Source organism: Chrysochloris asiatica, unplaced genomic scaffold (genome assembly GCF_000296735.1).
Source record: "Chrysochloris asiatica unplaced genomic scaffold, ChrAsi1.0 scaffold00026, whole genome shotgun sequence".
NCBI lineage: Eukaryota > Metazoa > Chordata > Mammalia > Afrosoricida > Chrysochloridae > Chrysochloris > Chrysochloris asiatica.
In genome coordinates this window covers 4,471,092-4,496,320 of record NW_006408544.1, presented here as the reverse complement: position 1 = coordinate 4,496,320, position 25,229 = coordinate 4,471,092, and the positions used below count along the sequence as shown (strand labels likewise).

Sequence of the window (25,229 nt, the reverse complement as noted above, 5' to 3'; positions counted from 1 at the left end):
TCTGGACCAGGTGGTCATGAGGCAGGAACTGCCTCGTGCCTTTCAAGGGCCTGCTGGGTTGAAGGAGAAGTAGCACCCATCACGGGGGAGATGACTTGGTGCCGCAGTGGCAGAAGGTCCTAACACTGTGGTTGAATCTGTCTGTGTGGCCTCTCCCCTAGGCTTTCCTGAACAATCACTAGACAGATAAGTACCCTGGTCTCAGTCTAGATTATCTGCTAGCCTTGGATGCTGAAGGCTCTACCATGGCTGAGGCATGGGGGAGAGGGGACTTTGGTCCATCTTACTAGTGACCTACATTCCCCATGTCCTAACCGGGTCCTAATCTGGGAGAGTTAAGGTGGGAGTGGGGGAAGTACCCTGAGCCTTCTGCCTTAACTGAATTTCCATACCTCCTGTTGTTAATTATAGAGATGTAATAATGAGATTAGTGCACGATTAAAAAAAATCCCTGATATGATTACCATGGATTTAATATCACATGATATATCATTATATCGTTATGCAGTGACAGATGTAATTGAAATACACTTATTGGAGCCGGGGGTGGTGTTTCATTCAATCCCCAGCACCCTGGGGAGGGAAAGGGCTGCCTAAAAAGAAGCAGTGGGAGAGGAAATTGTAATGAAAACAAAGAAAACTCACAATGTAGCTCTTACCCTGGGCAACTGGTTCCAACGGACCTGCTGCCTTAGAATACAGTGGCAGAGCACGTGGCACCCCAGCCTCTTCTGCTGGAGCTGAGATGGCATAGTTTAGGATCTTCTTAACGTGTTCTCATCCCAGAAACCTCAGTGCCGCCACGTACCCTGAGTCAGCAAAAGAAGCAAGGGTTTTGGAAGCATTAGGGAGATTACTCCATCTGAAAAATGTACTCAAGACCCTCAGACTGAGCCGGTAGCTGTCTTCCACTCCTGGGACTCCCAGTACCAAATGCTGTGGAATCTGGATTTGCTTTTGCTATGGTGCTGGCCCAGTGCTCTAGAGACAGCTGTCCTGTTGTAGACTGTGAGCAGTAAGGTTAATCCCATTCAAGTCCTATTGATGGTCAGAGGCCAGTGGCAGCCAGAGAACACTGCACATGACAGAGTCACCAGCTGGGGGCTGGAAGGATGAATTTATGTCACTACTGTGAATACCCACCATTTTGCTGCCATAGCTGTTCTGGTCAAGACTGCTGTGCCTGAGGAATGGGGTGGGGCTACTATAGCATATAAGACAGTTGGCCTGAGTTCCAAGAATGCTCTGAAGGGATTGTTCTTTTCTTGGGCAGGAACAATAGTGGTTTATGAAAGGGGTTGGGTAGCAGCTCTGAAACCAGTCCTTCCTGCTTTGCAGAATTCTACCCCCCAATATGTCTTTTCCTCCCTTCTTCGCCTCCTTCTTTCCCCTTTCCTCAGTGGAGATCAAATACAGTCTCTCCCCTTAGGAATCTCCCAAGCAGTGTGGCATAACAGATTCATAAACAAATTAGTGTTACAGGTGCTAGGATAGAAGTCAGAGTATTGGTGCATCTGAAGGAGGGGATGAGTCAGGAAAAAGTTGGTTAAAGAAGGAGCTTCTGAGGTGAATGTTGACTGAGAAGCTTGTGTTCATTAGGAGAAAAAAGGAGGCAGAGGGAGACCAGGAAGTGCTTGATTGAAGGCTTGTTGTTAAGTGCCATCAAGTCGATTCTAACCCATAGTGACCCTGTAGAGTTTCCAAGGAGCAGCTGGTGAGCTTGAACCAGTGAACTTGCATTTCAAATGCCTTTGCAGTTTGACGCATTAGCCCACAGCGCCACACCAGGACTTAAAGGTATGAAATAGCAATCTTGGGCTTACTAAGCAGTAAGGAAGAGGAAAGAATCAAGGTTCCCTTTCATGTTTGGAAGGTTGGGTAGATGATGCTGTCTTTCTTTGAGATTTGGGAACTGGGGAGAAGAAGAAGAAGCTGTTTGGAGAGGAAGTTGTTGAAGTAGATTTTAAACATTGAGAATGAAGTGCCTGTGTGTCATCAGGTGGAAATGCCAGGTAGGCAGTAAAATATGTATATATATATATTATTGACACTCAGTTGGTGTCAAGAAATAAAGATTTGGAAGACAAGGGAGTTGAGGAAATCACCCAGGGAAAGTTGTAGAGTGTAGAAAGAAAAGATGTAGGATGGCCAGATGCTGAGAAAAGTACACAGGAGACTGAAGAAGATGTCAGAGAGAGAAAGGGAAAACAGAGCAGAATGCTGAGAAAACCAGAGAGTAGAATTTCAAAGATGGAGTAGGCTGCAGAGCAACCTGCACAAGTTATGTTCATAACAGGATTAGGCAACATGGAGAGGATTGTTGTTGACCTCACAGCAGGAGCTGTTCCAGTTGAGATGTAAAACAGACTGCAGTGAGTAACGAAGTGATGGAGTAAACGGAGATGAGTCAAGGTGACCTTGAGAAATTTGATTGTTAAAGGAGAGTAAGCAGTAACTGGATGTGGATGTGGAGTGAATGGAGGACTAATAACAGGAGAGGCAAAGAAACAGGTGGGTGATGATACTGATGCATGTGCAGATGAGGGACATGCAGTTGAAAGCGTTCTACCTAGTTTCTTAATTTTCTGTTTGGAAGTGGGATTGAGCACCACTGAGAGCTCCTAAAGTTGTGATCTTGGATCTGTAATGGAGGATTCTTTCAACACCTAAGAGTGATTAGCTCCCCTTCAGGACAAATCCCCCTCTAAGACTGAAACTCAAAGAGAACACATGAGCAGGCATGTAAGCTTGCTGGCGACCACGTTGGTCTACTGATGAGTGGAAGAGGGTGGAAAGGCAGCCATGAAGAAATGGGCTGAGTTCAACCACGTTCCATAGACTTCCGTTGACCTGGAGATTAGTCAATGAAGAGGAAGGGCTGGTTGGTTCAAAGTGTGGCGAGACCTGGGGACACCTGAGCCCATGGACAAGGACATAGCCACTGAGGGCTAGAGCTGAGAGTGAAGCATCCAGCTGATAGGGAAGTGAGGGGAGATGCACAAGAACACCCAAACTTGCAGACAGTACCCATTTGACCTAGTCTCGATGGCTTGATAATCAGAACTTGACTTGTTGTTATATACCGTGAAGTCGGTTTTGACTCATAGTGACCCTGTACAGAACTGGACTAGAGGAAGATTTAAAAACACACACAAAACAATTTTTGATAAAGGAAACGGCGGTAAATGTTACAATTTGATGAACTTGATGACCTATACTCATGGATATTGTTGTTGTTATGTGCCGTGGAGTTGGTTCTGACTCATAGGACCCTGCACATGGGGTTTCCGAGGCTGTTAATCTTTACGGGAGCAGAACGCCTCATCTTTCTCCCGCGGAGCAGCTGATAGTTTTGAGCTGCTGACCTTGAGGTTCGCAGCCCGATTCGTAGTAGTAGCTCAAAATACCAACATTGAGGGAAAGAGTCTTCACATCAAGGATCAATGCTATCCCCTCTGTATACAGGGTTGATAGAGACAGGCAACTTAGACATTGGCTACCTAAAATGAGGGGGCAATAAAGGCTTGAAGTGACTGGCTTACAAGTTTTCAAGAGTGAGTTTAGTTTAAAAGAGTGTGTGTGGCATGGAGGTTGGGGGCAGATAGAGTCCCCACTGAATAGTTTTCAACTTGTCTAGATGGGTCTGGTGAAAAGAGATGGGGATGAGATTCTTATGATTCAATAGTGAATAATTGTTATCATGACAAATTGCGACTGTCACAACTGTAAAGGTAGAAGTTTTTAACAAAAATGGGGGAGTAGTTAATCTCACATTCTGGAAACAGAGGACCCTAGGACCATCAAGGGAGAAGAGGACAAGTGGAATGTGGGACCCTATCCAGAGAAGCAGTGACACCAGAGACGTAGATGGGGACATGGAGAGATAGAGCAGCTGGGGACTCTAGACTCATGGAAATCTGAGAGGAACTGATAGCTGGCAGCCAGGAGGCAGGCTTGCAGAATGTACCCTTTGGTGTTGTAAATTATTATATATGTCTCAGTTGTTTAAAAACAAAAAAACTAAAGTGAATAGAGAGAAATACTGTTAACTGATGGTACATGGAGGGGCTTATAATCATTGTAATGAAACAAAGTATATGATTTGTTGAATGTAAAACTGATGATATGCCCTGTAAACTTTCACTCATTTCACAATAAAAATTAAAAAAAAAAAAAAAAAATTGATTAGCTCAAGTGCGAGTATAGAGAAAGGAAGTCATATTAAGGTTCTATAGGGAAGGTATGCTTAAATAAGTAGGCAAGGGCCTTGAAGATTGGTGAGTGAATGACTTGAAGTGACAGACTTGAGGGTTCAGTCCAGTTGAAAAGGAATTGAAGCCAGAGGGGGTGGATGGAGTGAACAAAAAATAAGAGTAGAAGGGGGAGACAGACGGTGCAAAACTGGAAGACTAGGAATCCTGGTGTGGCACTGTAGGATAAGCGGTGGACTGCTAACTGCATGTTCAGTGGTTCAAACCCACCAGTTGCTTCTCGGAAACCCTGTACAGGGCTGCTATAAGTCGGAACAACAACAGAAGGCTGGAGTCAGAATGGAATCGCTCATCCTGAAGTGTCAGAAGAGCAGATCTGGGTGATAGCAAAGCCCAGGGTGTGGCCATAGGAATAAATGAGCGACATAAGTGGAGGAGAAGGTGATTTGAGCACCTGGAGTTGGAAAACTTGAGAGGCAAGATTCACGGGTGGGTCATCCTATAGATACTAAAATTACCCAGAGTGAAGATAACTTGGCTTGAAGTCCCAGAGGGAGAAAAAAAAATCATCTAGAAGCAGCAGGAATGAAGAAGTTGAAGGCATATTTAAAGTATATTCAGAAGTGAGTAGATGATTAGTTTTCCAGTTAGTATTATGGCTACATGACAAATCACTGTAAAACATAATGACTTAAAACAATAATACTGTTTTGTACATTATGTCAACTGGCTTATGTGGGTCAGGAATTCAGAAAGGGCTCAACAAGGTGGTTTTGACTCTGGATCTCTCCTGCAGTTACAGTCAGATAGTGAGTAATATGTCTCTGGAGCAGCTGAGGGCTGCTGAGCCCCATCTGTCTCTCTTCACCTAGTCTCCTTGTAAGATCTCTGCAAGGAGTAGAGTGGGCTTCCTCACAGCATGGCTGCCTTAAGGCAGTCTGACTACTTACATGGCAGCTAAGGGCTCCTGCGATGTTCCAGAATGAGGTGAAAACTGCCTCAACTTTCCTGAAATAGCTTTGAAGACATTGCTTCTACCTTATTCTGTTGGCTGAAAAAGTCACAGAGAAGGGGACATAGACTTACCTCCTGATATCAGATGTGTAAAAGTCATGTTGTGAGAAGAGCGTGTACACTGGGAGATAATGCTTCAGCCACCATGGAAAGTAGAGTCTGCTGCAATCAGTATTCGGCTGAATTTGAAGAGGGAGAGGGAGCAGTATTCTGAAAGGGAATGTGCATTTTGAGTTTCTCTAGCATGGCACCAGGAATGTCTGGGAAAGTAGCATTGGAGTGGGTGTTCTTGGCTTATCTCAGGTTACCTGGGGAAGGTACTGTTAATCCCATTTTGCAGTACAAGAAACTGAGGCCAGAGAGGTTTAACCACTTGTCCAAAGTTACAGTGCTAATTACTAGCAGAGCTGGGGATCAAACACAGGTTTGTTGGACTCTAGAGTCCTATACTTACTGCCTCACCATGAGACATGGGCTACTAGGTAATTCATACATATGCATGGCATGTGCCATCCCAGTGTTTGCTTGTGGTTTTGGTACTTGGTTTACCATTTACAGCAGTGTTGGTCAGTTGGAGAAAAACTTAAGTTTTTCTAAGTTTTCTAAGTTTATATAGTCTGACAGACCCCACCCCCTAGCGTATCACCTTTACAGCATCAAAAACTGTTGGGCGTTTATAGAGATGGCAAGTGATTTGATTTAGTTTCCAGTCTTGGAAAATGGCCCATCACCTTATTTACACAGGGTGACACCTTGCCACCTCATGGGGAGACTGGATATGCTTGTGCCTATGTGGAAGTTCCAGAGCAGTATGTGTTTCTGTCTGCAGTCTGTACTGGATTCTAGCCCTTTAGCCTAGCCACTGCTCTGATAGGTAGTATATGGGTGGGCAGAGACACCATAGCAGCTGTTGATGTCTCTTCTTTCCTCTTTGAAGGATCTGGTGCTGCTACCGATGAGGGCTACTTCATCTATTAAACCCAATACACTTGTCGCAGCTGCTAAGCCCCCGTAAGCCGCCGGGCGCCGTGTTTGTGATGGGACTGACAGTGCATGGAGGAGGCTGATTATACACGATTCCATTTCGCGGGCCCAGCAATGTAATTTCACAGGGCGATCAGCGTTTGCATGTAATAGCAGGCTGTGCTGAGGTGTCAGAATATTAAAGGCGCTAATGGCAAAGCTCCCTGTTACACAGGGGGCCACCCGCCGCGCCTACAGCAGGGCTGTGCGGCAGGCCCGTCGCAGATGGCTGGCCACTAAGCTAATGGGGCAGCAGCCAAGGCGGGCAGAGCCGCGAGAGGGGAGAGCCAGCCGGGAGCAGCTCGGCACCTGCTTCCCTGCGCATGGAAATTACAGCAGCCCAGGGGAAGGGAAGTGTGCGTGCCTGCCTGGCACGGGGTGGGCTGGGGTGGGTGGTAGACCCAGCATCTCTCTCTCCCAACTTCACCTGTCTCTGTGGCCTGGCATTAGGACCTGCCCTAGTTATGACTCAGGGGCTCCTCGGTAATTCTTCTGACTTTGGCCCACCCCCAGCCAGGAACCCCAGGGGTTAGGTTCCAACTCTCTGTAGCTGGGCAGGTGGACCCTGATGACTAAGAAAGTGCAGCTGTAGATGTGGCATGCAAAGGATTTGGAACCAGTCTTGGTAAAGGGGCTCCGACACAAGCTTTTGGCAAGAGCTCTTAAGATAGATTCCTACCCCATCCTGGAGCCCTGTTATGGTGCTGTGGGTTCATGTGCTGGACTGCAAAGTTGGTTTAAACCACAAGGTCAGTGGTTCAAGCTCACCAGCTGCTCTTCGGAAACCCTATGTTGTTAAGTGCTGTTGAGTCGATTCCGACCCCTAGTGACACTGTACCACCAGTCTTGCTGTACAGGGTCGCTGTAAGTCAGAATCGACTTGACGGCACTTAACAACAACAAAAATCCCATCCTAATTAGGGTCAGAAAGCTTCGGGACCCTTACCCCCACTCCCACAAATGAAAAGCAGCAATGATGCCATTATTGCTCGTGGTGCACAGAGTTGGAAGTAGTGCTCAAGATGTGTTCCTTCTGCCTACATTGGACACTCCAGCCACACCCAAACCCTTGCTTGTACTGTAACCAAGCTTGCTCCTGTCATTCTCGTTTATCCTTTCTGTGTCTTCTGCCTGGAAACTTGCCCTCCCCATTCATCTGGCAGAACGCTCCCAACCCTCTAGTACCATTTGCTCCAGAAAGCTTGCAACCTCACTTGGATTTGCCTGTCTTCGTTGTTCCTTGGGGACAGCCCCACAGACCTCAGCCTCTCTGATCCTCTTTCTCTGATGGTTTCCTGGGCACCAGCCTTGACTTCTCAACCAGAATCTTTGACACATATCCCATATCACCTTGCCCTGAGGTGGACCCCCAGGAAGGGCTTTGCTAAGATTTGTAGACAGATATAATCTCTTAAGTGTGACATCTGGGGCTAGTGTGCATTGGAAGGGTGAGCAGAGTAAGCTGGGAGAGTGGTGCATGAGTAAGTATGCATGTGTATGTGGTTGGGTTGATGTATCTGTTGGGGTGCTTTAGGAATGGGTGCTAGGTGTGATGGGGTGTGGGTACAAATGCAGAGGGGCAACAGGTGTGGAGACCCAGGTCATACATTGGTAGGAGCACAGATTGCTATGGAATCCGCTGGGTTTTCTGGGGTGGCTAATGAATGTCTGCTGACTGTACCTGAGGGGTACCCGAGATGTTGGGGGGAGCTTGAGGTGCTATGCCTAGGTTGGTTCTGTGAGACTGGTGGCGGCTCTGTGACGGTACCTGAGGAAGACATGCCAGGTTCTCAGCAGGAGCAACAGAGGGAGAGCCCAAACTGGAGGAGAGCAGTTTTAATTAACCGATTTTAATATCATTTTGGACTTTGGCTGGTATGTGAAGGCCCCACTGGAAGCAGCATTTGTAAAAATTAAATCCCTCTTATTAGGAGCTTGGCAGACCTGTTTGCATGCACCGCCCCTTCTCCCCACCCCAAGGAAGTGCTGGATGAGGCCATGTCACGGCAGCAATTGGTTAGCATGCCTTATCTGGGAATAGGAAACTGTGCGGCATGACATCCGTGGCCACAGTGGAGATGCCAATTCATCTCGCCCTCTCTGACAAGCTAGACTGCCCTTCCTGAAAGGCATCCATCAGGCCGGATGGAGCTGCCGCCTGACCTGGTACCTCTGTTTTTCTGCCGTGGACTGCAGCCTTGCCCTGGTCCTCCTGGGCTCTGCTGCCCTCCCGCCCCCTTCCATGCATCCCATTCTGGAAGATCTTGGGAAGTCATAATTATAATAATAATCTAATCATGGCGACGCATCAGGGCAAGCGTCTAATGTTATCTGAAGTGGTCTTCCCGCTTAGCTGCGATAAGACTTAGGATGACGTGCAGATAACGTTGAGCTGCCCTGTCCCTGAGCCGCAAGCAGAACTGAGGGGCCTCAGCAGCCCTGCTGCCCGCCCGCTGCTTTAAGCCGGGAAGCGGCAGCACCTGCTAATGCAAGTGTTTAATATTTGATGGGCTGGGATAAAGCAGGATCACCTTCGAATTGAATTGAGTGTCAGCCGAGAATCTATTACTGAAATTCGGGTGTGATTTGACAGCAAAGTAGACGATGTTATTCTTCACTAGTTACTGCAATCTTCTCCCCGACATCACTTAAATATTTTTTTCTTTGCTTGAGTAAACACACATTATCCTTCTTTTTTCCCCCTTCCTTCCCTTTTTCCTTTTTAGAGGGGAAAAAAAACCTATCTAGCTCGCCTTCCCTGGGCTGATAGAGTAGATTGTTATTTCTTTATTTGTCCTATTAAATGGAATTTCTGATCGTTTAATCCGGCCTTTGTAAGTGATTTTAAAGTACTTGAAAGCGGGCCCGCCACTGCTCTCTGGCCCACTGCGCTCCAGCCTCGGTCCTGACCACGCTCAGCCGCTCTTCCAACTGTGCACCGCCCACTGGCTGCTTTCCCTTGCTGCCCGCCTTCCCCTGGCTCTGCCTTGGCTCCAAGCCAGCGTCCTCTCCCCTGTCCTTGAGCCTCATACTCAGGCCCAATTTGTGGGTACAGCTATGGCCTGGGAAACGATGGGGAAGTTGGACTATGGCTGATACCTCTGCTCAAGGAACATGGCTAGGAGGTTGCTAAGGCTTAAGTACACTGGCTCTGGGCTGCCAAGGACCCGTGGGACTAGAGAGCTAGCCCCGGCCACTATAAGGGAAGCTCCCTGTCCTGCTCTGGGCCCTCGCCCCTGTGAGGGAATCTGTAGTATAATGAGACCCTTCTGGCCTGGTGGGGAGTGGGGGCCCTGCAGTGCCTGGCTGGCCATGACTGGCTGGCATTTTAGCTCCATCAGGGCAGCCCACCCAAGTTTCATTCCCACTAACTGGTGTTTGGAAGGATAAGCACTCGACCTCAAGGTCAGTTTGAACCACAAGGTTGGTGGTTCAAACTCCTTGGAAACCCTATACAGAGTTGCTATGAGTCAGAAGCGACTCAACAGCATTTAACAACATCAACAAGGTGAGGGGATGGGTAAAGTTTGAAGGGTCAGTTAGCTTCACAGACCCATAGGTCTTTGTTAACAGGCTGAGCAGGAATTGAATCCCCATAGATCACCTAATGTGTTCTAGCCCATGTACATCTCTTCTTTCTGGTTCTCAATTTCCTCGCCTGTGACATCAGGTCAGCCATGCCTGACCCATGGGACTATAAGGAAAGGTGTCCTCACTTTTCTGCCAATGTTCCCTGTTCCCTCATGGAGCTTGCTGGCAGCGAGGTGGTGTGAGTAGGTCTGGAGGGCGGCAATGGAGTGCTGGGGGCTTGAGCTGATCGATGCCCCTAGCACTTCCTTCCCCAACCCCAGGAAAACAATTAAGCACAGATCGATGGGTGGCTGCTTTGAATATGCATAAGTGAGCACTTGACCTTCAGCGGGAGCATCTGTTCCCCGCCCCCACACACACACACACACATACACACATTCTCACACTCACACTTCTTGTGCTTCCCTCACAGTTGCTTGAGTTGACCAGGTGACCTTATTCCCCTCCTCAGTTGAATCCCCAGATGGCACTCAGAGCCTTCTGAAGCCAGGTCTGCCTCTGGTTCAAAAGCAGCAAGACTGTGGGCCTAGGTTTCAGTTTTTCTATCTGTGGCATGGAGGCATGGAGTTCAGCTACACTGGTCTCAAAGGCCCTTCCCTAGAATACCTACTGTGAGCAGTAGTACTGTAGGGAGGGGCCATCAGTGAGAGGTACAGATCTAAGGAGAGGTGCATGGTAAAGAAGGGGTCCTGAGGAGGAGAATCTTAGTGAATGGGCATACTTTAGAGAGGAGGCCAGGCAGGGGCTGCCCATTGAAGGCCAAGGGGCTGTCATAGGGAGAAGCCCAGATGAAAAGGAGCTCTGGAGAAGGAAGGGGCTCTTGGGTGTCTACCTGGTGAAAAGGGGCCCAGCAAGGGGATTCTAAGGAGATGGAAAGATTTAGGGCATGGACCCTGGTGAGTGGGGATGGTTCTGGAGTCAGGGCCTCTATTAACCATTCTTATTTCCTGTCTTCCAGGCTTACAGCTTCGCCATGGGCTGCTGGCCCAAGAACGGACTCCTAGACATGAACAAGGGCCTCAGCTTGCAACACATAGGTCGGCCCCACAGCGGCATTGGTCAGTCCCTCTGAATATCCCCCTGGCATCTCAGTCAGTCCCCTGCCCCCAGACCCCAATCCTCTGGCACACAGAGGGGTCCTGGGACTCATTCGGGGCCTCAGCTGGGCTCTCTCCAGAACTGGGGGTTGGGGTGGGTTAGTAATGTAGGGAGGCTGAGAAAGGCACTAGAAAGGACCTTACAAAACATTTTGGAGAAGTCTGGGTTCTGGATTTTGTGTGGGTCAGAGGAGGTTCTGGATTCAGGCCAGCATACCCCTTTCCTTGCTGCATCCCTAGTGGGCGATAGATATCCTCAGAGGGGTATCTGCACATGTCAGCTTACCCACCACCCCCATGGAGCTGGAAGAGGCTGTTTAATATTGTTTCAAGTCTGTGGCCACTAAACTGGGCGATCAATGGGAGTTAAGGAGATGAATTATTTAAACCTCACCAGCTTTTAATTAGTCAGGGTCCTTCTGACCGATGGCTCCGTCCACAGGGTATTGACTCCCCCGCTGGAGCAGCAGCCTCCATTGAACAGTGCCTGGGTTGGGAGGGGCCACTTGGGGTATGATGAAGGGGTGCCCCCTCAGGGAGATTCCTGCTTGGGAGAGGGCTAGAGTGCCTGTGATTCCAGTCAGTTGGTTGGTGAGGCTCTGCTATAGCTTGTGATCTGTTGATATTGATGTGTGTAACTGTAGGTCTGTGTGTGTGACCCTATCAGCTTTATGTCTCTTTGTGTCTAAAAGTATATATGTGGCCATGTGTATGTATATCTGAGGAGATGTGTGTGGGGGCATAACTTAACTGTATATATCATTTTGAGGGTATGTGATTGTAGATGTAAGCAACCATCAACTTATGTGTATCTGTCAGAAAGTATAGCTGTTTGTTTCTGTGTGTCTTACTTTGTGTGCTGGTGCACATGTGTGCATGCAAATGCTGGCAAACTAGGTTTTGACAGGCTTTGATAGGCTTTGTTCTAAGTGGGGAGGAGCCCAAGTACTCCTGGCTGGTGGTGTGACTTTACTGTAACCTGTGTACCTTTGGGGAATTGTGGATTTGGTGGGGAACTGGGAGATACACTAGGAGGACCAGAATTTCAAACCAGGCACCCAGTGCAGACTAACCCCTTCCTTCATCTAGTCTATATACGTTCAAAGGTATCTAATGGGTGTTTGGCATGCTAACAGAGAGCTCACATCCTGAGGGGGAGATAGGGACTGAAACAGGCAGTTGCTGCAGGGTACTAAGGGCTGAAACAGAAGCGCCTGGGGTCCCAAGTATGATTTCCTCTGTCCTCCGTTGCCTAGCTAGCTGCTGCTTCATTTATATCTCACTTACTTCTGAGGTGCTCCATATCATTCTTGCTGAGACATCCCAAGGCTTTCCTGGAGCCCAAAATGGGTGGGAGAAGAAGTAGTATTCAACAGGGCTATGAGTTGGGGTTTTCCTTAGCAACTGCTGTTTACTGCTGTAGGAGCTATTCGTATAAACTAGGGGTGACATCAAAACCAGCAAAGCAATCTGTGTGGGAGGTCAGCAGGGAGATGAGGACACTTGAATCAGAAGACCCTTTAAGGATGAATAGGGATTTGTGGGTCAGGAAAACCAGAGAAGGGGTTTCTAGGTAGAGGGACCTGTATAGAGAAAGCCCAGCATATTGAGAAGATAAAGTCAGACATATCCAAGTAGACATCTCTGACTAAAGTGGGAAACTTTAGCTAGGGAATGGCTAGAAAATAAACAAAAGTAAGCAGGACTTTACTGCCGGGTTAAAGGGTGTGGACTTTTCCTGAGGTTTTGAGAGACAGAAGCAGTTTGTAACTGAGAAAATGATATGGTGTGAGCTCTGATGTGGAGTCAGTGAGGCAGTTGTCCTCCACAAACCTGCTCTCAGGAAGAAGACAACTAGTCCAGTAGTCTAATAGTGAACCATATCAAGTCTCCATGACCTTGAGACCAGAAGAACTAGATGGTGCCCAGCTACCCCTACCAGCTGCTCGGAAAGGGGTTACGTTAGAAGGTCCTGGATAGAGTGGGAGAAAATGTGGAACAAAACTCAAGATGATTTTTAAAAAAGACCAGGCTTACTGACTGGTGGAACCAGAAAATACGGCCTTTGATCACCCTTCAGGTCTAGAATTGAACCCACCCAGGTGCTCAATCAACCAATCAATAAATAGGCCTTTCAGGGGAGCACATCAGTACACACACCCATAGAATGGTCTACAATTTGAGATCAGAAGAGTAGCATTTACCCAAGGACAAAATTTAGAAGTGTTGGTGAAGAAAGATGAATGGAAACAAGAAACACAGGGAGAGTAGGATAAGTGATGTTACATTGAGAGGATTACAATCAGTGAGATGAAACGAAGTGTGTATGAGCTGTTGAATGTAAAATTGATGATCTGCTCTGCAAACTTTTACCCAATTCACAGTTTAAAAAAAAAGACGCAAGGTAAGTAGAAGGAGCTCTGCTGCAGCTCTGAGCAGCATTTTAAAAGAAGGATCAGAACCAGGAGAGGGAATGATCTAAATATTGACAGGTGGATGGGTAGATGAGTGAGTAAATGAATCAGTGAAAGAGTTCTGGAAAGGGAGGGATGAGAGGGGCAAAGGATCCGTAAGAAGACTTGCATTGGTCCAGAGGAGGAGCTTCTAGTAATTGAGTCTGGCTGGTGGGAGGGACCAACACGATTGGGTTAGTGCACCCTGCACAGCCCAGATCTGGGTGTCCTGCTTCTGGGTGTACCCTATCTAAGGGTGTGTTTGTGAGGGGAAGAAATTTTTGCTTCTTGGAACTTTGCAATGCCCCTCTTGTCTGACCGCCCATACTGATCCTGGGTTAAGATCCCTGGGGTGTTGTCTTCTTTAGAGAAGAAAGTTTTTCCATCTGAGTGGGCCCTTCGTACAGCCCACAGCTATGAGTGACAGTGGAGTTGGAAGAAGTTCTGCTTTACCCCTCAGAGCCCTGTAACCTTAGGTAAAAAACACTGCTGAGGCCCCTGTGTAAGGGCTGGTACAGTGCCTGGCACACATAGTGGGTACTCACAGAGTTCCTTCCTCTCGCCTTGTTTCATGTAGTTGGCCCTGTTGACACCAGGGGCTCATCAGGACACTCAGGGTTCCTGGCACTTGGTGTTTGTAGTCCTTGAATGAAGGGGGCTGCCCTGCAAGTTCCTCATTGGCTCTGAGGTGTGGGTAAGGGTGTTTGGAAGGGAGAGAGGATGCAGGGCATTAATTGGGCTCAGAGAGGCGGGGAGGGGAGGTGTGGGTTTTGAGCAGTGAGGTTAATGGCCCTCGCACCAAAGAGACAGCTTTAATGAGCTTCAGCTGGCGATGCCCCGAGTTACTGTGCGTGCTAAAAGGGTCGCGCTGTAAGAGTTTGATGTGGACTGTTTCCCAGGCCTGGGGTCAGAGGTCAGCGCCTGTCACTGGCCACTCAGGCTGGTCCTCAGTGACATGGTGCTAATTAACTGTGTGAGAAGCTGCCAGCCTGGAGTGGGAGTGGCATGTCTAGTGCTGGGGAGAAGAGGACATGGTGATGATGGGCAAGGCTTCTGCAGATGCCAGAGCTTCACCATCTCAAATTTTATCTGCCTTCCCAAAGGGGTGTGCAAATCACCGATGACTCCATCCCCAGAACTTGGACCTTCTTGTGTGTGGCAGGGGAGCCTGTTGGGCCTACCTGGCAGGGACTCATGCTGAGCAGAGGTGTGGCCAGGGTGCTGAGAGAGCAGGCAGGCTGACTGGCTGGAGGGTTGGGGTGACTGGTGTAGAAGTGTATTGGTAAAGAGGACAGGCACAGAGCTCCCAGGTAGACTGGTCAGCACATGGCAGTGACTTGGCCCTGTGGGTTTAGGGAGAAGTGGGTTCTGGGATGCCTCAGGAGAGTCTGAAGACAGTGAAGCTCAGGGCAGAAAGGCAGATGTCTGAGGCAGACAACACAGTCCTGTCAGGGGAGGGAAACGTCATCCTATGTCCTACAGTAGTGTGTTTGGCCTTGGGAGTCTGGTGACTAGGGTAGGCCAAAGACTGGGAGTTAGGGCAGCCTAAAGCGGGGACTGCTGAGGGCTGTAGGGGTCATTTCCTTCATTTTAACAAAGGGTCAACATGACACCCACATTCTTTCAAGGAACTAAATTAAATTTCCACAATAATCTTTTTTTTTTTTTTTAACCCCACAATAGTCTTTTGAAGACAGGTATATCATCATTCCCATTTTACAGATGAGGAAACTAAGTCTCAGTTAAGTGACTTGCCTAAGGTCTTACAGCCCAGTTGAGTTGAACTGAGGAGTCCAGATCCAGACCCAGGTTCATCTGAGTGGAAAGCCTGGGTTCTTCTGATTGTGCTAGACTGTGAAGCACCTTTTAGGTCTTAGGCTTGTGCTTCTAAGAGAAAACATGAAAGAAAACAAGGTCCCTTCCCTATTTCCCTCTGTGCCACATGAAACATTCAAGGTCTTAACAAAGTTCTTATCACAGCAGCTGAGGAAGAAGGGAAGAAGGCATCATCCGTCACCCTCCACCTTGCTACGCTCGCCCTCAGAGTCAGGGTCCTCTAACCTCCTGGTGTGCTGCTGTGGGTTAATGCACTGGCCTGCAAGGTCAGTAGTTCAAGCTCACCAGTTGCTCCTCAGAAACCTTATAGAATCTGCTAACCACAAGGTTGGCAGTTCAAACCCTCCAGTCGCTTCTCTGAAACCCTATACAAGGTCGCTATAAGTCAATAGCACTTAACAACAACAACCTCTTTCTGACCTGGACAGTTCTTCTGTGATATCTGTTTACTCCCAAGCTATTGGTCGAGGAAAATCCTACCCATATTCCAAGGGCCACCTCCTCAGGGAATCTTGCATGACCCTCCCAGTGTGCTTTGTGTATGTATATGTATATATTGGGCCCTGATTATAATTTTCCTGGGATAATGACCAGGCCCTACATACCTAGGCTCTCTGTAGGCAAGGCCCTAGCCACCTTTTTTCTTCCTTCCTTTTTGGAAACCTGCATAGGAAAAAGTCGATAGAATCTCAGCTGTGGTTGAGACCTGTAGCCCCCCACAGACTACTGGCTTCAGTTGGTTGGGTGATCAAGTGGAACCTTCCCTGATGCCTGGCTGGGTAGTTCTGCCCTGGGATCTTAGTCCCTCGGAGGGACTGAGACCTGCTAAGGCTCATGGTGCAGGTGGGATGGCCAGCGACCAAGTGGACTCTCCCAGGAGCTTTGTTTCCCAGCATGTTTTAGCAAAAGTGCTGGTCTGGTCGCTGGTAGGAGGTGGCAGGTAGGGGCCTGACCCTCACAGGGGGCAGTACTGACCTACAGTCTCCCATAAAGGAATGGGGTGTCTATCAAGAGTCCAGTCAGAGCGCATTAGCTCTGTGACACGGATCTCATTAGCGCCCGTGAGAGGTGTCACTGCGGGAGAATCGTCGGCTCAGGGAGAAGCTTGTACCATAAGGAAGAAAGGACAGTGACAGCCTTTTCTCTGGCGCCTCTGCCGCCCTCCTCCTCGTGGAGGGGTGGGGGTGCTGGCTAATGAGCTCGTCTACAGTACAGCTTTGCCTTTCCCTCCTTGAAGTTTCCTGGGATTAACACACACCAAAGGCCAGCCCCCCTCTTGCCCAGCAGGGAGTTCCTTCTGATCACCCTCATCCTGCTACCATAGGCAAGGGAAAGGAGGTGATGCCAAGACAGAGCCACTGGGGCCTGGGGGGAGGGGGCTTGCACTCCTGGGAAGGCTCAAGGCCCTCTGCCTCCCTCAACAGTGACCATTTCATGTCTCTGAAGTGGACTTGCTCTTCCAGGAGCGGCAGTCTTCTCCTCCCTCCTCTTTGCCCATGACATCTCATGCCCAAGTGTCCCCATTCCTATGAGGAACCCTCCTCCCAAGGCAGGGAAGAAAGTAGGGGACTCTGGCTGAGGGTTCAGCAGGTAATATTTAGATCTGATCTGATGTGAGGCTTCCTGGCTCAACCAGAGCCCTTCAGGATCAATAAGGACCCAAGGTCTAGGTTTTGAGTGGCCTCAGCGTGGTGAAGTGTGGATATGAGGCCCTGCAGACCCTGATGTCCGTCTCTTCATCTGTCCCAGCAAGGCTTCTAGCCTCCCCACCCTGCCCTCAGCTTTGGCCATCCTCAGAGCTGAGAGGAAAGGAGTCGACCTCACTGCCTTATGGGAGAGGAAAGCAAAGAACACAGCTAAGAGTGAGTGCTTCTCCAACACTACCCTCCCCGTCCAGTTCTTTCTGGTGTGGCCCAGAGAGAGTGAGGAGCCAGGGGGATCGATGGCCAGCCCTGAGAAAGGATTGCTCTGTAGATGGGGATAAGGACTTACTGACCTGCCTGGATAGGTATCCCTTGGAGTCCCAAAGATAAATGGTATCTCACCAGATACCAGCCTCTAGTAGTCATAGCACCCACAGATGGAGAAATGGGGCGATGGGTGGGTGGGTGGATGAAGGTTCTGGTGTATATATGTATATGTGATGCATCGGGAAGTACAATCTTTGTTTCACTACCTTCCTAGCTCTGGGCCCTGGCCTGGCCTCCCCTTGTCTCTTTCTGTATCTCCTGTCAAACCATCGCAGACGTAAATGACAAAGAAATCAGAAAGACAGATCAATGCCGGCCAAATTAGCACTTGCAGATAGACTGTGCGGGGATGTCAGCGCCCTGACCCCTGGTGATCTTGCAGCCTCCGCTGCTGATATTATGCAAATTGCATCCATCTGGCAGGACCCAGCGTGCTGGCTGCTCCTACTCAGGAGGAGTAATGGGCTGGGGGGTGGGCGGCAGTGTTGGAGCAAGAGTCGGTGGAGTGAGTGTGTGCATGTGTGGGCATGTGTTTGAGGGTGCCCACCAAACACTGGGCGGTGATTGAGTGATTGACAGGGCAGATAAGGGGCTGCATTGGATTCCTTTGGGCTGGGGGATTAGGAGCAGCCACAGATGGGAGATAACAGGACTTCATTTCAGTTTATTTTCCTCCTTATCCCCTCTCCCCACCTTCACTCCCCGAAAAATACAATCTCTATAGTTTGTAATTTCATCAATATTTGCAAGTCATTACCAGTGGTTTAAGGTGAGAGACAATGTCAGGGCCCAGACCAGATCAGACCAGCCCCTCCTCCCAGCCTCCTACAGGTCTTGTGTCTGGAGAATTGATACTAGGAACAGCCTTGACAGCCTTCGCTCCACTGGTGTTCACAACATTCCCTCTTCTCAGGCCCACAGCATTCATGGGAAGATCCATACATCATGGGCCAACCCTACCGACCAGTGTCATCTACCAACCAGTCTCACCTGACCCTAATGCCATTTGGCATTACTTACCTGGGCCCCATCTAACATCCTGCCCCAAGTGCAGGCTCTAGCATAGGTGTTCTTCCTCTTCTGCAGGGCTCTGGGCCCTTCCTCACAGCTCTTCCCTCCAAACATCGTTAACCAGAGCCCAGGCCCCAGCAGGGCAGAGTGGGGTTTGTGCCTACAGAGAGAAGGAATCCTCCATCAACACCAGTATCATTCCATCACATTTGCTGAGCTCTCGAACCCTATTGGAGAGGGACTCCTTCACTAGTGAACAGGAAGAAACAGGCTCCGGAAGGGTTCCATTCACTCAGGGCTGCAGAGCATGATGATGGGAGATCCAGAGTCTGAACATGAATCTCCTCATGTCTAGGGTCTAAGCCAGCAGTCCCAGACACTCAGCACTGCCACTCAGGGGAGCCATCCTTGTCCAGCAGGCAAAAAGGTTCCTTCAGCTCCTAGTCACCTATGACCACAGACCCTGACCCGGACCCCTATCCCCTGCCACCCAAAGCCAGGCAGACCCAACACATCTAGCCCTCCAGAGCTGTGTGTCTGAGACAATTGGCCTGTAGTGAGAAGGACACACAGAGGACAGAAGGCACCCAGCGACTGAGCCAGCCCAGGGATATGTCATAGCACGTGACTTCTAGGCCCTGCAACTCAAGGAGAGGGGCTGATGGAGCTCAGGCCATCCAGCTGTGAAGACTGAGGGCATAGCTGTCCCTGGGGCCCCTCCAAAACTGGGTCCATGTTGTACCCTCCCACCAGGCAGGGTTGGTGCTGGGGACATGTCCGGGGACACGTGTACAAGGGGAGCTTGTCCTAATGAGGAGAACATGGCTGCTAGTTAGGCGAGGGGCGGGCGGGGAGCCGCAGAGCTGATTGAAGGCAGGGGCAGGGGTCAGACAATTAGGCCCAGATCCGGCTGTTTGATGTGAGTTCTGAGGCCTCAAAGCCTCCCTTCAGCCCGCTCCCTCCGCTCTCTCTGCTCCCTCCTCTTTTCTTTCTTCTTCTGCCCAAAGGCAGGAAGGATGGAAACGCTTATACTCACTGTTACTATTATTAAACTCTGCAGCAGGCCAGCTAGACCCCAGGACTTCTGCCCACAGGGGGCATCTCAGCTCCCTAGGAAGCTCCTTGGACCCCAGAGAGGGCATCTGGCCAGAGGCCAAGGCCAGACCTGAGGGCAGGGCTCAGCTGAGCCCCAGGGCTAGATTAACCAGGCCTCTCTAGCTTCTGAGCTGAGGAGTCAAGGATTCACCAGGGCCACATCCCGTCGGCTTAGACCTCAACTGCCACCGCTTGGCTGTTTTCCTCTCCTGCCCTCAGCTTGAGGGAGTGTGGGTGTGGTTCTTTCCTGCTCATACCTGACCACACAAATAGTCATTTGCTGTAGCCACAGCAAACCCTTACCCTGCAGAATCAAGCTACACACAGCCCCCCAGCACCGCCACTCACAAATAGCGCTCCAGTCCCCACCTGCCCGCAGATAGCAGTCATACACTATCAGAGTCCCACCCACGCGGGCCCGGCCCTCACAGTGGGGCTTGTGTCCTGGGTGGGCACATCCTAGGAAAGAAGCCTGGAGATCTGGTACTGACCAGACAGTGGGAGGAAGCCAGAATGGGGGGGGGGGGGTGGGGAGAAGGGAGGGTGGGAGCAGAGATAAATGTTAGCTCATTTCTTCCGTAATTAGTTACTCCCTCATCCCCGCGTTGTAATTGTGAACAAGCTGTAATGTTTAATTAGTCTGTAAATGAAACCCCAATTTCATAATGGCCTGGCTGACAGGGCTAAGTGAGCAGAGGAGGAGGCGGAGGGGAGGTAATAGGGAGGGCCTGTGACAGGGGGAAGGGAAGCTTGTGGGATCCCCTGCCTGGCCTCTGCAGGGGGAGCTAGGTGGCTGAGTCTAGTACTGGCACCCTTGCCTTCTCACCAGAGAAATGAGAGGAAAGGACATGTCCTCAGGCATTCTTTTCCCTGTCTTCCTGCAGTTCTCTGGTTGGGATACCACAGTCACAGCCTAGCCTAATGCTGCTGATTTGGTGGAGCAAACCTGTGACACTCAGCAAGGATAATGCTTCCTCCCTTGACTTAATCCTCCCACTCCATCCCCACCAAGCTATCCTACCAGCAGGCCTTTGGTTAGCACCTCGGACCTCAGGATCCAGTCCTACATACCTAAAGGATCCAGGTCCTGCACACTTAAAGGCAGGCCCCTCTCCCTCCATTCCCTCTAAAATCCGTAGAGATTTTGCTTCTAAGCAAAATCCAGCATGCATGCTAGGCTGACGGCCCAGCCCCAGACTTATCCTTAGTGTAGGTACCTTCGCTACAGATTGTGATCAACTGGAGCTGCCGCAGGGGGGAGCCCTTGGCCCCACCGCTGCCTCATTGGTCTCTCCTTGTCTCCCCCACCACATCCTCACGGCCTGCACACGCCCCTGCCCCGCCTGCTGCAGCCATAAATCTCAATTTACGAGGGCGGCTCTGGTGGGGGAGGGAGGCTGCACTGCTAATGACGGCTCCTCAGCCGGATTTTTCATGTTGCACAGTCATAAATTTTTAAGAACAGCATGGGCAGCACGTTAGCGAGTTATCGAGGCTGCCTCCGTGCTGGCTGCCTAGCTCCAAGGGAGCAGAAACTAGTTGGGGCAGGGGTGGGGCAGGGCAGCCAGAGTAATCTGAAGGCAAAGGTGAGGCTGAACCAGGCACTTAGGGCTTAAGTGAAGCTTTGCAAGAACAGGCATTGCTGTGGCCAGAGGAGCTGGGAGCCAAGGCAGGCACAAGGGTGGGATCAGACGTGGCCATACAGACCATGGCATTTGGGAGCAGCTGATGGATGCCTCCGCTCCAAGACTTGACACCATGATGTACGGGGAGCCTGGAGACATATGGATTTTCAAAGTGGCCACTTTGAATAGAATCACAAATCCTGACCACGTGCACAGTGAGGCCTCATCCCTGACAAAATTGCACTTGGGATAGTTTATAAACCTGGTGTCTTTTAGGAGAATTCTTGGAGGCTAAGGTCCCTGATGTCACCAAGGGAGAGATCCCTGGGAATGCCCACAGAGGGATCCTGGAGCCAACAGACTTCATTCTAGTTCAGGTACATCACTTCTAGGCTTTATGGTCCTGGGTAAGTCACTCCGCCATCCTGGGCCTCTTTTCCTTCCTGTTTAAAATGTGCTGATGATGGCTCCTTGTGTCTCGGCTTGACTGTGAAGATGAAACCTTGGATATGTGTTCACTCATTTGCTTATTTCAGTCTCTGAAAAGATTTCTGATGGGAGTATGTGGGCTAAGAAAATCTTTGTGGAAGATGGGGTAGAGGGCATCTGAGGTCTTCTGGGTGTTCCGTTTAGTGCTGTGAATTCAGACATGTCCTCAGGGCCCTCCTAGGGGAGGACTTCACTGTTGCATTCCATGTGCCAGCCAGAGTGGCAGGGAGTCCAGACTTCTCAAGGGTATTGGCCAAGCGGAGGAGAATGTTTTGAGGTGAAGAGAATGTTGTTAGATGCTGTCAAGTTGTTTCCGACAATAGTGTCTCTATGAACAGCCCCACACCATCCTCAAGTTGTTACATTTGAGTTAATTGCTGCTGCCACTGTGCCATTCCATCTCGTTGGGGGTCTTCCTCTTCTTCATTGACCCTCCACTTTATCAAGCATGATATCTTTCTCCAGAGACTGATCCCTCCTGATAACATGTCTAAAGTATGAGAGATGAAGTCTTGTCATCCTTGCCTCTAAGCATTCTGCCTGTATTTCTTCCAGCCCATATTTGTTTGTTCTTCTGGCAGTCATGATATTTCGTTTATATTCTTCCGCAACACTGTAACTCAGATACATCAGTTCTTCTGTGGGTTTTACTTCTTCACTGTCCAACTTTCACATGCATGAAACCTTTGAAAATACCATGGCTTGGGTTAGGCACACCTTAGTCCTCAAACTGACATCTTTACACTTGAACACTTTAAAGAGATCTTGTACAGCAGATTTGCCTAATGCAATACATCGTTCAATTTCTTGGCTGTTGCTTTCATGAGACTTGATTGTGGATCCAAGCAAAATGAAGTCTTTGACGACTTCAGTCTTTTCTCCGTTTATCATGGTGTTATTCACTGGTCCAGCAGTGAGGATTTTTGTTTTCTTTACATTGAAGTACAATCTATACTATATAATCTTTCCTCTTCATCAGTAAATATTTTAAGTCTTCTTAGCTTTCAGCAAGCAAAGTTGTATATTCCAGGTTGCTAGTGATACTTCCTTCAATTTTGATGCCACATTCTTCATATAATCTAGTTTCTCAGATTATTTTCTCAGCAGACAGATTGAAGAATTATGGTGAAAGAATACAACCCTGGTGCATACCATTCCTGATTTTAAACCACGCAGTAGCCGCTTGTTCTAGTCTAACAAGTGCCTCTTGGTCTGTGTACAGGTTCCTCGTGAGCACAATGAAGTGTTCTGGAATGCCCATGCTCTGCAGTGTTGTCCATAGTTTGTCATGTTCCACATAGTCAAAAGCCTTTGCCTAGTCAATAAAGCACAAGTAAATATCTTCCTGGTATTCTCTGCTTTCAGCCAAAATCCATGTAACATAAGTGGTGATACCCCAAGTTCCACATACTTTTCTGAATCTGGATAGATTGATAAAAGGTGACCCTAGAACTGGGTCTTGAAACACGGGCAGAGTAAAGTCAGTCTGGGAGGCAGTATAGGCAGAGAGAATAGACAATGTGAACAGAGGCCAAAGGAAGTGGAAATGGTTTAGTAAGATAAGAGCACAGGGTGGAGGAGGAAGTTAGAGAGTAGCAGGGCCAGGTTCTGTGTGGCACTGTTTGGTACCCTGACGGTAGAGCACAGGGATGTTGGACTTTGTGGTCAACAGGTAGGCTCTCTGGCCTATGTAACTGGATGACAGAAAACTCGGGGCAGCAGTTTTTGAATGTCAAATTTGATGTGCCTTTGCGATATCTTAGTGAGTAATGTTAAGTAAGAAGTTGGATATATAGAGTTGGAGATCAGAGAGGCCTGGGCAATACATTGGAATTTGAGCATCTCCAGTTCATGGATAGATAGTTGTCTGAAGCCTTGATGTAGGTGCCAGGATGTCAGGTTAGGAAGACTGCTTAGAATAGAACCCTGAGGTATTGTGTCATTAATGGACCAATAGAAGAGTGGCCAAGGAGAGTCAGAAGAAAGACTGACTCTAGAACCAAGAAGTTGTTCCTAGATGCTGTCAGGTCCGTTCTGACTCACAGCAACCGTGTATGTAACAGAATACAACTTTGCCTGATCCATCATCACAGTCGGTGCTACTACCATTCTTGCAGCCACTGTGTCAATCTGTCTCATTGAGGGTTGTCTTTTTCCCAGAATTTCTACTTTATCAAGCATGATGCCCTTCCTTCTCCAGGGAGTGGTCCCACTTGATATGTCCAAAGTATGTGAGACAAAGGCTCGCCACCCTGACTTCAAAGAAGCATTCTGGCTGCACTTCTTCCAAGACAAGGTTGTTCATTCTTCTGGGAGTCCATTACCAACACCATAATTCAAAGGCATTCATTCTTCTTTGATCTTTTTTATTCATTGTCCAGTGTTCACATGCATATGAAACAATTGAAAATAACCTTCACTTGGGTCAGACATACCTTAGTCCTCAGGGAGCATTTTTTATTTTTCACACTTGGTTGTTTTTGTTAAGTGCTGTCAAGTTGATACTAACTCATAGCGTCATTCGGTTTCTTCACTGCTGCTTCCATGAACATTGATTGTAGATCCAAGTAAAGTGAAATCCTTGACAACTTCAATCTTTTCTCTGTTTATCATGATGTTGCTTATTGGTCCACTTGTGAGGATTTTTGTTTGCTTTATGTTGAATGTAACCCATACTGATGGCTCTAGTTGTTGATCTTCCTCAGCAAGTGCTCCAAGTCCTTTTCATTTTCAACAAGCAAGGTTGTGTCATCGGCATAGTGCAAGTTGTTAATGAACCTTCCTCTAATCCTGATGCTGCATTCTTTATATAGTCCAGCTTCTCAGATTGTCTGCTCAGCATACAGATTGAATTAGTATGATGAAAGAATACAACCCTGACACACACCTTTCCTAATTTTTAAACCACAGTGTATCACTTTGTTCTGTTCAAATAACTGCCTTTTGGTCTATGTACAAGTTCTGCATGAGCACAATTAAGTGTTCTGAAATGCCTGTTCTTCACAGTGTTATTCATCATTTGTGATGATCCCACATAGTTGAACATAGTCAATAAAGCACAAGTAAATGTCTCTTTCTGGTATTCTCTGCTTTCAGCCCAAATCCATCTGACATCAGCAATGCTGTCTTTCATTTCGTGCCTTCTTCTGAATCCAGCTTGAATTTATGGCAGTTCCCTTTTGCTGTGCTGCTTCTAAGATGATAGAGGGTCTCGGAGAGGTGGAGTAGTCCATAGAACTCACAAGAGGTCTTGGGCAGGGCATTACAGGGGTGTTTCTCACAGGGCCATTCCTGTAGACAACTGAGACTCAACAGTCTGTGCAGAAGGTCAAAAATGAGAGATTGGCAATGTAAAGAAAAGTTCCGTCCTGGGAGGTGCCCCGAGTACTTGTCACTGATGCCACCAGTGTTGCCAACCTCGTGCCCAGTCCCTGCACCGCAGACGGGCCAGATTCAGCCTTGTCATCTTATGAAAACACCTAGGCCTTCAGCAGGCTACCCTCATTAGCTCCTTGGCCAAATGATCATGTTAGGGTTCTTATCTGACAATGTCTTGATTGGTAAGAGGGCCAAGTAAGAACAGGGCTTCTTGGAGGAGGTGGGCCTCACACCAGGAGTAGCTAGGAAAGCCACAGTGCTAGGTCAAGAAAACAAAAGTTGCTCAAGTCAGCAGAAGTGGTATGAATGCACACGGGTACATGGGACTGTGGTGAGTGAAAACCTTTTGTTTGGATGAGTCCATGGTAATGCATCAGGAAAGATGCTAACCATTATTATATAGGGAGGTTTTGTTGGCTTAGAGGCAGTCCCTGTC

General features: G+C 48.7%; 1 protein-coding gene across 1 annotated transcript in view; it reads left to right on the top strand.

The window, feature by feature from the left end:
- Positions 1-25,229, top strand: part of ERI3 (ERI1 exoribonuclease family member 3) — a 168,466-nt gene that overhangs the window by 126,937 nt on the left and 16,300 nt on the right. Inside the window, exon 8 of the mRNA XM_006839687.1 lies at positions 10,798-10,897. Coding sequence (XP_006839750.1) covers positions 10,798-10,897 — 100 coding nt within the window. The remainder of the gene's footprint in view (positions 1-10,797; positions 10,898-25,229) is intronic.